The 12982-nt window shown below is 50.9% G+C and overlaps 1 protein-coding gene across 1 annotated transcript in view; it reads right to left on the reverse strand.

The window, feature by feature from the left end:
• LOC128720347 (optomotor-blind protein) overlaps positions 1–9206 on the reverse strand; it is a 95688-nt gene extending 86482 nt beyond the window's left edge. The window contains exon 1 of the mRNA XM_053814011.1: positions 8617–9206. Within this exon, the coding sequence (XP_053669986.1) occupies positions 8617–9206 (590 nt within the window). The remainder of the gene's footprint in view (positions 1–8616) is intronic.
• Positions 9207–12982: the final 3776 nt, after the last annotated feature.

Here is a 12982-nt window from a genome sequence, read left to right on the forward strand (position 1 = left end):
AAGCCCTGCACAAAGCCTGAGCATCGGTGTTAGCGTACCGGTGGCGTGTTAAGGGACCTCCCCCCACCCCCTGGGCTAATCGGGTTTTGAGCCACCCTCGGCCCCCGGCTAACCACCCTCTGGACACCTTTTCTGCCTCCGGCAGCTAATGAACCGTGGTACGAAAGTCCTAATTTGTTTCGCTGTTCGACGGCTTGTTACAATTTCTTGCAATACTTTGCACAATTTTTAATACCCTTCAAAAGGCAAACCCTTGGTGCGTTTTTTTTGTTTTTGTTTTTTAGAAAAGACCCCTGGGTCAGCGCATGTTTGACGTGCATGCGTGCAATTTCGTGACATTTGGCAGTAACAGAAAAAAGAGAGAGAGAGAGAGAGAGAGAGAGAGAGAGAGAGAGCAAAAAAAGCAAGCGGCATAAAACTAAAAATATGCAGCCACCCTGCCACGAAAGGGTGGTTCGTTACCCGCCTGGCTGTACGTTCAATTTCCATATCTAAAGCGCCCACGGGAGAGCAATCGGGTACTTGGCAGCAACAGCAAAAATAATAGCAAAAAAAAGGCAAAAAACACGCACACCGCCAAGCATTCATTCATACCAACTTGCCGCCGAGCATGCAGGCGGGCAATCGCGTTAAGCGAAAACCTCCACCCCTGCTTGACTCGGCATAAAAGGCGGTAGAAGGAAAAAAAATCCACACAAGCACACATACATTGCGCACGGCCACTTCCATGCACATGCACACACACACACACACATCCATCCATCCATCCCAGAGTCGGAGGGGGTTGTGATTTCACGTTCGACAAGCGTGCAACATAAAATCGCGAACATCATAATACGATGAGCGGTGGGGAAAGACAAATTTTCCACCATTTCTTTTAGGTGGATGGGGGTGGCAGTAAGGGAAGGGGGAGGCGGGGGCGCAGGAAGATAAGAGTTTCCACGTGCGGCTCGTAAGGGGCCGTGCAGCTCCCGCAAACCGCCTTCCATGCGCCCAGGCAACGAAACGAACGTGGTGCAGAAATGGAGTGCTAATCATTATGCGAGGGTGTTAAAAACTGTTTTATGGACAAGAAATTTTAACACCTCACCCAGCACCATCCCCCACCTCTCGAAGGGGGTAAGAAGGGCGGACGATGAGTACGTTGGCAAAAAGCCGAACCACTGTATGGGTGCGAAATGCATAACACAGAGAGAGAGAGAGAGCGAGACAGCGAGCGCTCGAAAGGGAAGTAAAAGTGCAGTTGCAAGTGCACCCCACGGTGTCCCGGGTTTACTAGGGGGCTTTTCACGACCACCGTGTGTGTGTGTGTGTGTTGGTGAGCGGTTTTCCCCGTGCATCACACGAGAGTGTGTGCGGATGTGCTAATGAATGAATTTTCTTTTTTGGCTTTTAATCACTTTTCTTACAATGTAAGTGGATATGAACTTTTTTTTGCTTACCACACAAAAGGCGTTTTAATTTCCATTTCACCTCAGCACCATAATGGCCCGATTTGTGAGGTTTAGGTAAAAAACACAACCCCTAATGCTAATGTATGAACTTTCCAACACCAAACTTCATAAGATACCTTCCAGCATAATGAAAAAACAAACACGTGTTGTTAGAATGCATGAGAAAAAGCGACATTCTCGAACCGGGAAAGGCTCAAAAGGACAACTTCTTATCGCCCCGGTGCCTCTTGTCGACACGCCACAAGGTGTGTAAATCGCGATGAAAAACGTACTCTGCGTGTTCCACTTCCAGCCTACGGCACCAAGTTCGCCAAACATTCGCAACTTCCGACCGCTTCTGGACACCTTCAAGACGTTGCACCTGCTCGAGTGGTCCTCGAGGCGATCGCTGCCACCCGTGTGTGTGTGTGTGTGGGTGTATGTGTGGGTGTGCGTCAGTCATGACGATTTTCCAACTGTCCCGGAAAACCCCCCCCCCCCGGGACGAACTCGCCCGATGGAGGGAAAACACACGCCGCACTCACACACGTTCGGGTGGTAAAAGGATGTGAAATGCACTCCCCCATCCTCCCCCACGCGTGTGTGTGAAAAGCGCCCGGAAAGCGAGCTGCTCCATTGGAAAAGCGCCCACCACCCTCAACGAAGCGGGTCTTTTGTGTGTGGTTTTTCAATCTCCATTCGCCGTTTCCGTGCTGCTGGCTTTTGGTGTTGCTGGCTCTCACTCTCACTCTCTCTCTCTTTCTCTTTCTCTCTGTCTCGCAAGCTTCTCGCTCGTGAACCAAGGCAAGGACGGTACCGACAAATTGAATGATTCTGCCCTTCGGCGGAAAAATCCAGCGTGGGTTTCCCGTGGGATGCGGCTTAGAACCGAAACCGCCCGGAAACAGGACAAATACCACACCGATTTCCGTGGCCGGCGATGCACCAGGGCTGGCGCTGGCGATGCATCCTGTGCTCCCACACACGCACGCAAAAAGGGAGAGAGAGAGAGAGAAAAAAAGGGAACCAGGACGAACAAGCTGGCGCTTTGGCAAGGCCACAACGTGCGCCTGGCGCCGCCTAAATCAATAACACTTTCGCTTGATTCGCACTTTGCGGATCGCCCTTTGCTCCATTAGCAGACCGCAAGCTCCCACGCGTGGGTGGGTATGCGTATGTGTGTGCTGTGTAAGTGCGTCTGGCAATGGAGGAGGCGAATTCAAAGGAATGCCACCCGGAGGCTTCCGAAAGTGCCCACCTGAAACACGAGCCGGTCGGTCGGTTTACTGATCGATAGGATAAACAAATTATTTTATGAATTCATAATCAATTTTCACCCGACTGTTTGCGAACATTGCGAGCCTGAACACACGCAAACCGAGCTCGATGGAGCACCCATACACAAAGGAGAGGGTGCGCAAGCACATACACGCAAGCCGTAGTTTCCCAGCCAGACGTGCGGCCATACGCCGTGAGCAAATGAGGCTGAAGCTGATTTTCCCGCACGATTAGCAGACGGGCGAATATTGACTGGCGGGATTAGTGGGCCTAGGCGGTCCTTTTTGGCATCGGAGGAGGTGAGGACGAATGGCACTCCACGGTGCATTCACGGCTCGCACAAGGACCAATGGTGCTCGAGTGCCCGCGAGATGGGGCGCGAGATAAAGGAGCGCGATTGAAAGTGGGGAAAATTGAAAGTAAGCGCAAATTTTAATCACGGTAAATACTTAAGCTCGTCAGCGGCATTTGGCACCTTCCGCGTGGGCTGGCGGACTGAGTCGATTTTTTCTCTGACGAAATTAGGTGCGTTTGCAAAATCAGAAAAAGGAAGACGATTTTCCTTTGTGGCTTGTACTTGCTCCCTTCTGAAAAGCGTGAGGTCCTTGTTGTAAGTGCCAGTGTCAAACAATTTCACCCATGCTTTCTTCTTCTTTTTGAATCCCATCAAAAGTTGCCACCTCTGCGATATCCTGCCAATCAAGTAGTCTGCCTTCTGCTTGCATTTGGACGGTGCATGTCGACTAATTAGCCACGGCACGGACGCTTGTTGCATCCTTCTCGGTGATTTGTTTGGCGTTAGCAGACCTCAAACGAAACGCCAAAAAGAAAAAAACTTAAAAGACACTCGAAACAAACAACACACAAAACCGCGACCGACATTTGATGGCCACGGGTTTTTGGTTTGGGTACGAGGTGCCAAAATAAGGAGCCTCTCGCGAGGTGGCGCAGGTGAATTATTTCCCGAAAGCACGCCACCCAGGCCCGTGCCAACCGGGTACGACTTTTGGAGGGAGCCAAGCGCTACATAAATTGGTTGTAATTGGGTTTTGGATGGTTGTTCGGTCGTACTAGTTTACCGCCTAATTGGGATGAAGGTGGAGTAGTTTTCGCTTATTAAAGAAGCGTTTGTCTTGCGCCCCGGCAAGTACGGCACAAATGAAAACGATGGCCCGATGAGAGCTGGTTGTGCTCTTATCCATTATCCAGTGCCCTGGCCAGACGTATCACGTTCCCCGACCATCCTTCAGAAAACATGCATTTCCAGCCGGTCTGTGTGTCCTCGAGCAATAAAGCGCCTAAATTATCGTCCCGGTCGCGCGTTACATAAATCATGCGCAGCTCGAGATGAGGCATTATATTCGAGCTAACGCTAAAACGGCCAACGTCCAGCGCGCTCGGGGTCCGTGGAAAATATCTGCACAATTTCGGCTGTTTATTGCTACTTTCTAATGAGCTCGAATCATTTTTACTGCCCTTCGCGGGCCCCGTTTTCGTTTCGGTTTGATAGTTTGTTGTCGGTGTTCTGTTTTTTGTTTCTGCTTTTTGCCTCTCTCAAAACTGTCCCACTCATTACCGGCACTCGGTGGCTATGGGATAGTCGTGTGCCGCACGAGTTGGAGACGGTATGAAATTAAATTATCATCAAAACACACCTGCCCGATCGTTTCGGGGTGCACTAATTATGTTTCTTTTATGGAAGGCTTTATTTTTCTCGAATGAGACGAAACTTTTTAGAAGGATTTGAAAAATGTCACGCATTTATTTGCAGCTTGTAAATTGCGTCACGTTGAACTCAATTTTGTGCCTTTGGTTTGGCCAAATGAAAAGGCCAAACAGAAATGTCCCATTTTGAAACACTTATTTGTTTCGATAGCCTCGAGGATTTGCCATTTTATTTTTTGTTTGTATCGTCGAACGAACAAACTAGCGCGAACGAATGAACGAGATTAAATTAATCTCTGCTTATCGGCTGCGTTCGCTTTATTTTATCACATCGCGATCGCGACATAATAAACTCCCGATTCTTGGCCACTCCCGGTGTGTTGCGGCCATGAAAGCGTACAATAAACCGCCGTAAGATGGCTAAGGGATAATCCATACTATCATCAACACCAGCGGAATCGATTGAAAGCGCATTTTCGCAGGATGGCGCTAGCGGCGGGAACGGAAAATCGAACGCCCGCTTCGATAAGGTCCATTTTTAATATCGGGAAAAGCCCCCAAACGCCACCCGGTTACGGGGGAAAATGAAATTAATCACGAAAACCCGACACCTCCCGCGGGACGCAGCTTATTGGAAACGCGACGCCGAGGAAAAGTGTCCAAAACGATTTTATTTATCGTCCTCCGGTACATTTCCTTCTTCGGCTTATTTATTGTTTTTCTTTTTCCAGGGAAACAGCCCGTTGTGGCAATAAAGCGCGAAACAATTTTTTATTTTCCTGCTCATTTCCACCGATACACTCACTCGCACGCACGGAAAACACGCATTTTCGGCCAGCACGCTACATTAACGCCAGATGCGATGAAGGAGATATTCGGAGACCGAATCGACTATTATGTACATCCTGGCTCGCGTATGCCCCCCGAATGGGGTCTCGTTTGTAAGCGTTTTTCCAATGCTCGCTCGCGGTGGGCGTTTGGGCGAAGTGGTGGAAAATTTTATCATCCCATTTTTATTTTTCGTTCACCCCCTTTACGCCATGTGCACACTTGCACACGCGCCTGGGTGTGTGTTTGTGTGTGGAAATCGTTTAATTTTACACGACCCGCAGCCAAAAGTAAAAAAGTAACTCATCGTGAATCGTCTGCCCGCGCGAGGGTGTCGAATAAATATGAAAAATTCACCAACACGCTCACTATCGCTTCAACACCAGCTTCGGAAAGCGATCCGCGAAGCTCGGATAGTCAAAAATGGGCTCGCAAAAAGAAAAAAAAACCAACCCACGCGCCATAATTGAAACCCAACAGAAACGCCCGCGTGCCACGGGGGGGAGGGGATGAATTTTTTTGTTTTTGAAACAAAACCAAAACCCACCCCCGGTTTCAATGTTGTAGCGCGTACAATGCGCATCGATCGGGTGGGTGGGCAATAAAGCGAATAAGAAGACGATGGAGATAAAAAAAGCACGCCGCGCAAAATTGGAAACTTAACACGAACCAAATTGACCGAAAGACCACCACCCACGGGCACACAAGGATTCCAGGCCATGTCCGGCGCTTCGCCACTCAGCCCGCTAGGTTGCACAATCATTGCACAAGCGCTTGCACACGTGGTGCTTTTTTCGCGAGCGAATGAAACACACCCAAAAAAACACGAGCGCATCGAGGATGCACCAGCGTGAGAGAGAGAGAGAGAAAGCAAAAAAAAGGATGCCGAGCCTCAAATTCGACGCTTTCACACATGGATTCAAGCGCACAACGGCAAATGGCATGATTTAATATTTGATCGCTTTTATCACCGCCGCGCGTTGGCGAGCGACTGCACTGTGGCAGGATAATGGAGCTGGGATGGTACACGCACGCACACACGGATATACACGCACACAAAAAAACGGGGCAGAATAAAATGAAACAATCCAGCTCGCTGCAGCGCCGATTGCAAACGAGAAGTGTGAGCAATCATACATAATCGATCGAGCTTTTCAATTCGCCAATTTATGGAGCGCCTAGCACCTAGCCACTTGTGCAAATGTGTTTGAAGCGCCCCCGTTAAGCCAGGCGTTTGGTGGAACGCGATCGCTCCACCGGTGGCCTATTAGGGCGTTGAAATGCCGCTCGGTTTTGGGAATTAAATTCGATAATGCCCCATCCTGAAGCCGTAATTACGCCCGTTGCATTCGCCCGGACGTCAGAGTGTTGATTTTGAGCCACTCGACAAGGCTGGTTGCCGGCCGGGCCGTGTATTCAATTAAAACTAATAACAATAGTTGAAGTTGGTTTGGTTGGCCGGGGAGGCTCATCGAAAAACAAAATGGAGTGCTTCACCGGGCAAACAGCACAACAACTCGCACTCCATCGCTCGAGTGCGCGAGTGAAAAGGAGCGAAAGACTCGCGCCAGTAAAGTGTGAAACAATTGCAAACAATCGGAAAAGTAAATAAAAACCAGCCGCTTGGTTCCATGGCAAGGTGAAGTCATACTTTTCCTGGGCCGGGTGCCGTTTTTTCCTTTTTCTTGCTCACTTTTTTTTGCTGTTTTTTTTTGTTTTGATTCACCCACCACCTCGAGAAAGGACCGTAATCCTCGAGGTTACGATTTACATTTCGCGAACACGCCAAAGTTCGGTGTTTGTTCGTGCGCCAAAAACTTTTTGCTCCCGGCACCGCAAGCCGTTCTGGCAGGTGATAATTTGCGGGACCTTTCGCATCCTTCGCTGGTGCGGCTCGAAAGTAGACAGGATGTTTTTTTGTTCTTGTAAAAAAATAGCAGAAACACTCACACTCAAACACAATCGTTTCTTGGGCGTATTTTGACTGCCTTTCTGTGTCGATCGCACTCAACCAATGCCGCCCTAGAAGCGTTCCCTTGGCACCATCACGCCTTGATCATTGAGGCGCGCTTGATAAGCGGAACCAGGCCAACAAATCACCGCCCGTTTGGAAGTGCCAGCTTGCGTTGAGGGTATAAAATACAAATAAAATTGATTTCTCGCCCTCACGGAACGGCCGCTGCTCGTTCAGGGTTGAGGAGGTTTTGTTTTTAAGTAGCATTTCGCTCGTGCGGTTTTTGGGAACACCTTGTGGTCGGGTTCAAACCACGCGGCCGCGAGCAATCAACGTCAGCTCTGGTTGCAAACGGTGCTTCGAAATCAACCCAAGCATCCGGTCGCGTCCTGCAGCATCGTGATGCGGGTTTCCCGAAACTGTTGGCCACCATCGGAACAAGCAGCGCAGTGGCAAATAAAAAGTGAAACCGTGAAACGATTTAAAGTGTCGGGTCTGCTGCCAACCGGCAGGTCGGTTTAATCGCTCGAAAGGAAGCTCTTGTGAGGCCAGAACAACAAAAAATGAAGGAAAAACATCGAATCAAACATCCCGGTGCCAAACGAACGCGCCAAGAGCTGAGGGCACAATTAGCGAATTAGTAGCCGCTCGGAAGCGTTTGACGCGCTTTGGTCCTTGGGCGAATGATGCGAAGGGCCACAAATTGGGAGCCATTCAGTGTGAAGGATTGAGCCCCACCAGAAAGGACTCGGTGGATGGGGTGGCTTTTAAGGAGATCTTTTTTCACGCGTTTTCTTCTCAAGACAAACCACATCGCATTGATTCAGCGATGATAAAATGGGCCAAAAAAATTGCATTTAACTAGAGCAACTGTGTAGAGCAATTTGAACAAATCATCTCTTTGGGATGCTTTGAAGTAGCAAAATTCTTCTGCTATTTTAGTTAAGAAGAGAATTTCAAAAAAAAAACAGCCATAAAAAACAGCGCCATAGTCACAAAAGGTTTACGAGTACAACAATTTGTCACTTTGATGAGAGAAAGGATCCTTAATATCCTTGTAGCACACATAGTCATCATGAAAGATGACTTCAACACTTTCTCATGCACTGAAATAATTCACTCAACATTTTCTTTACACCCAAAAAAAACTGTCGATGTCTCTAATCACAATGAGTGCCATTTTACCTTCAACTCACAACGAAAAAGTCTCAATTTTAACTCCAAAAAGTCATTGAATGCGTTCGAAACGACGAACCCTTGTTAGCGCTCGCGAAACCAAAAAGCCGTCGGTATATTGCACGAATGCCACTTTCATCCGCTCACGGTTTCTTTCGTCCTCACGCACGTTCCCCACGGATGTCCTGAGTCCTTGGACGAGTTTTCCACACTTTTTGTACCCCTTCCTCTTCACCCCCCCCCCCTTTCCACTCCACCTAAAAAAAAAGCCCTTAAACCTACCTGCCACTCTTGGTGATGACCATCTCGGTGCCGAGTTTGTGGAACTTTTCCCACAGTTCCTTGCCCTCGAGCGTCACCTTGGGGTCATCGACGACACCGTCGTCCTCGGGTTGCATAGCGCGCAGAGGTCGCATGGCAGGATGATGCTGGTGGGCGGCAACCGCCGCCAACACCACATCCTCCGCCGTCGTATAAGCCGTCCCAAGCGGATGATGCGGATGCGGATGATGGGGTGGCAATTTCGGCAGCAAAGCGCCCGGATAAAGATGCGAGGGTGGTGGCCCACCACCCGGACCACCCGACAGGGCCGCAAGGGCTGCCGCCGGGAAGTAGGAGTGCGGCCCGCCGGCCCCATGCGGCCCCGAACCGGCCGCCGTGGCCGCCATGTTGATCGCGGCCGCGGCTGCGGCGGCCGCCGCCGGCGAGTTCTGCTGCTGGGCTGGCGCTGACGGCGGCGAACCCGCGGTCAACAGCGACGAGACGCTGAAGTCAGTCGGTCGCGGGAGCTGCAGGAATGGATGATAGGCCATTCCCTTCGCCGGCCTACTGAAGTCGTCAGATTGGAGCAGTTCTTGGCCGTCGTATCTCATTACAACATCACCAGGAAGGTCCTGCCCGGTCTCGCTTGTTTCTGGGGATCTCCCCGGGAGGGGCGGCTCGTGTGCGGCCTTTCACGTGCGTTTCTGCTCGCCCGATCTTCCCCACTTCACGCCCGACGCGACTTCGAGACCTTTGGGGGGGCCTTCGGTTGATAACGCACTGCGACGATCCGACGACTTTCGCACGCACGTTTCACAGGGTTCACGGTCGCAACGGAACTCAAACTCGCACTCGGAACCACACCGTTTCGGTAATCTTTCGATCCATTTCAGTGGCCCTTTCGCTTTTCCTACGCGATTTCCACGCACTTTCTCGGTTTTCCGCGGTTACACTTTTTGCACCAAGGGGACACTTTGCCGGCACAAGCCTGCTACGATGATGAGGAAACGTTTAACGGCACAATGTGTCATATGGGGCGAAGATCAATCGCTTTTGGGCGCATCCAAGCAGGCCGGAACAACACGCGGAAAACACACGCACACGTACGCAACCGATGAGCACTGTTTCGGATGGGTGGGAAAATGAGAAGAAAATTAGCTGCTTTGAAGCGAAAATGTGGTACAAAAATTTGTAAAATACAACACAAGCGACATCCTCTAGAAGGTGTAGCAGAATCGACACACTATTCAAAATGCGAGTTATTTTCAGAAAAATTAATACAGTTTCCGCTCCGTAACGGTTCCCTAATTTAGCCTCAGCAATCACACAGTTATGTTCTTGAATCGTGACGTGTTTTTGCCATCAAAATCCTACACAAAATCAAGTACCCCATCAAAGGGTCTGAACCACCGGTGGAGGGTTTTTGCTTTGCGCTTCCCAAAAATGATTGTTTCGTTTCACGTACGCCGCTCGAGACCGAGAGATTTGTCGTTGCGTTTGGCTCGCGAGGATGCCTTTGGGATGTGGCGGTAAATTGCGGATCCTGCCTGCCACAAATAAATCACAAAACAAGCACACGATACACACACACGCGCACGCACGGTGGAGGACAGGACCGCAATCACGAGACGGGCGTGAATTCAAACCCTCCATCCATTTGAGGATGTGAGAAAGAGCGAATACCAACAACAACAACAGCAAAATATTGGCTACGCACAATCCAGGTGTGTCGAATAATTACGCCAGGATAACGCCAGGATGTGTGTCCATGGGCACGTGTATGTATGTGTGGATGTGTGTAGAAAGGACGAAGGGGGTGGGGGGGGAGGGTGGAGGGGATGTGTAACAAACCACACACGCCACGGCACAACAATCTACAGCCACTCGGCGCAGCACCGCCACACACGCACGCACGTACACACACACACGCGCGCCAATACACACTCACGCGCCACGCAATCACGGTGTGTGCGACAACGCCACACGCCTCGATACGAACCTCACGCCGGTCGAAAAATGAATGAATTTTCCGGCCGGGTTTCGTTCGCGGCAAGCGAACGGCGCAATGCGCGAGCAGGACGGGCAAACGTGCCGTCTCCGTCCTGCGAACGCACACACTGACACGCGCGCGCTGGTGTTGGAAGTGCTCGGGTGGGGTGGAGCGACACGGGGTGCCACCGAAGGGGTGGGAAAAACAACACACCACACGCAAAACCGGTCTCGGGGAGGCGACCAGGGCGTGTGAGAGAGCGAGAGATTAAGGGTGCGCGAGCGCGAGAGAGAAACGAGTGTGAAACGGTGGCGTGTTTTTTTCCTCTTCTTTCAACCCTCACCGAGTAGGTGTGTGCGTGTGTGTGTGCCTCGAAGGGGTGGTACAGGGTTGGCCGTTCCGATTAAGAGCGCTCGCGTTCTGCGGGGTTTTTGAGGTTAACTTTACTCAAGCAGGAATTTTCCAGCAGCATTTCCACGAACTCGTGGGCGGTAGTTTTCCACGGAATAACAAGGTGAAATCTTGTGGCGAGTAACCACTGGCGGGAAAGTTGCTTTCTCTTCACAGGACATGTGTAAGTTGGCAAAAATTTATCCTTCAAAAATGCATGTTCAAAAAACATGGTTAAATGGCATGAAAATTGGAGAACAAATCCCACCATAGCATAGCTCCGTTACCATGGTGCAAAGGAGCGCCTAAGAGCCAACCCTGCTGCCAACCCTCGCCAAGGGTCGTGTGCGTGTGTGCCAACACCAGTTCGAGGTGATGTCACATTGGCTGAAACAAACCACGGCAAGCTGCCTCGGTTGGTCGATTCGAGGATCCGTGCAATGGACACGGTCCGTCTTCTCACCCCCTTGTGACTGTGCGTGTGTGTGTTTGTTCAACCCCTAACCGTTTCGTGGTGTGCGTGGTTGTGCACACTGGCGGTGCCGGTTTAGACACCTTTCGTGTCGAAAGCCGCACCCTCTTCCGCTCCCGTACTAAAAAGACAACCCGTAACGAAGAAGGAAGAAGAGGATAAAAAAAAGGCGAACACCTTACGGTGAGCAAAAATAAAAAGGACCTCGCCCCGGATCGCTCTCGCTCGCTCGCACCACCCGTGGCGGTTTCGCTCGCACTCACGTTCGTTGCGCGCGCGCGCTCGGTCTCGCACTCTCCTTCACACCCTTAGACGGGGACATTTTGCGGTGGCCACTCCCTCTAAGTGGTGTGATAATCGTCGCGGATTGGTGTGTGTCGTCTTCTCGCGCGAAAACCCCCCGTCATCAAACGCTCGCTTGCTTTGTTTGCAGCAGAGTTTTCCCGTTCGTTTCTTCTTTTGCTCCCTTATTGCTGCCCTTATTGCGCCCTGCTTCCTTGCTTTGTCTTGCGGGCGTTTGAGCGGCTGGAGCGCGAACTTTTGTACGGTGGATGGGGATGCTTAGGCCAACAACTGACAGCATAGTTCATTCGGTGCTCTTTAAGATAAATATCATGCCCACGGTGGGGCCCAAGGCACTTTAAATTGCCAAAATCTTTTGCAGGATCTCGGGAGCGTCCGCAAGCCATCCGAAGCAAGCAAACATGAGCACGATACTTGCTGCCAGACTGTCAAGGAACAAGTGAGAAAGGACACACCTCAACCGGTGACGGAATTTGCGACAAAAAAGACGCCCTTTTGCAAAGACGGAGACATTTCGCGCCTCACCTAACCGACGCGATTGGAGTGAGCAAGACGATGCGAGGGTGTAAGATTTTCCCACCCTCACCCCCACCCACACAGACACTGCAACACACTCCTGCAACTCCTCGACACCTCTGGCCGAGTTCAAGGTGTGGCCGTGTGTGCCATCGACGTGCAGGCGTTAGAAGAAAACGCATTCTGAGCCGTCTAAGATTTGTCGATTTCTGCCATACCGACGGAAGGACGGGCTCCTGTTGCCTCCCATTACGCCATGTATGTGCTAGCTAGCGTGTGTGTGTGTGACCATCGAAGTGTCAAATGCCGCCTCACTCTCTCGCAAGGACTTCGCGCATAAGCGGCTGGCGAAAAGGAAAACCCATGTCTCATGGTGACAGTTTTTCCTCCCCACCGAAACCGACATGTTTCGCTCTCACTTGGGACGGCACGTCTTGCCCTTTCCACGCCGGGGTGAAGTTCTATGTAAACCCCCACCCCCACACCACGCGCTTGGTTTCGTTTCATTAGTGCCCTGGTCGGTGTCCTGCCCGCGCGGATAATTGTGCATTTTTCCGCCACCTCTTCACGGCACATCCGGCACACCGATCTGGCACGGGGGAGAGTTATCTCGCTTCCCCAACCACACCGATCCTTAGCCAGGACTTATTTTGGAGCAGGAAAAAAAAGCACTCCGAGCGCGTTAAGCTTTAGGTGACACCAACACTTCGCCCTTC

The sequence above is a fragment of the Anopheles nili genome, chromosome 2, assembly GCF_943737925.1.
Source record: "Anopheles nili chromosome 2, idAnoNiliSN_F5_01, whole genome shotgun sequence".
In the NCBI taxonomy this organism is placed as follows: Eukaryota; Metazoa; Arthropoda; class Insecta; order Diptera; family Culicidae; genus Anopheles; species Anopheles nili.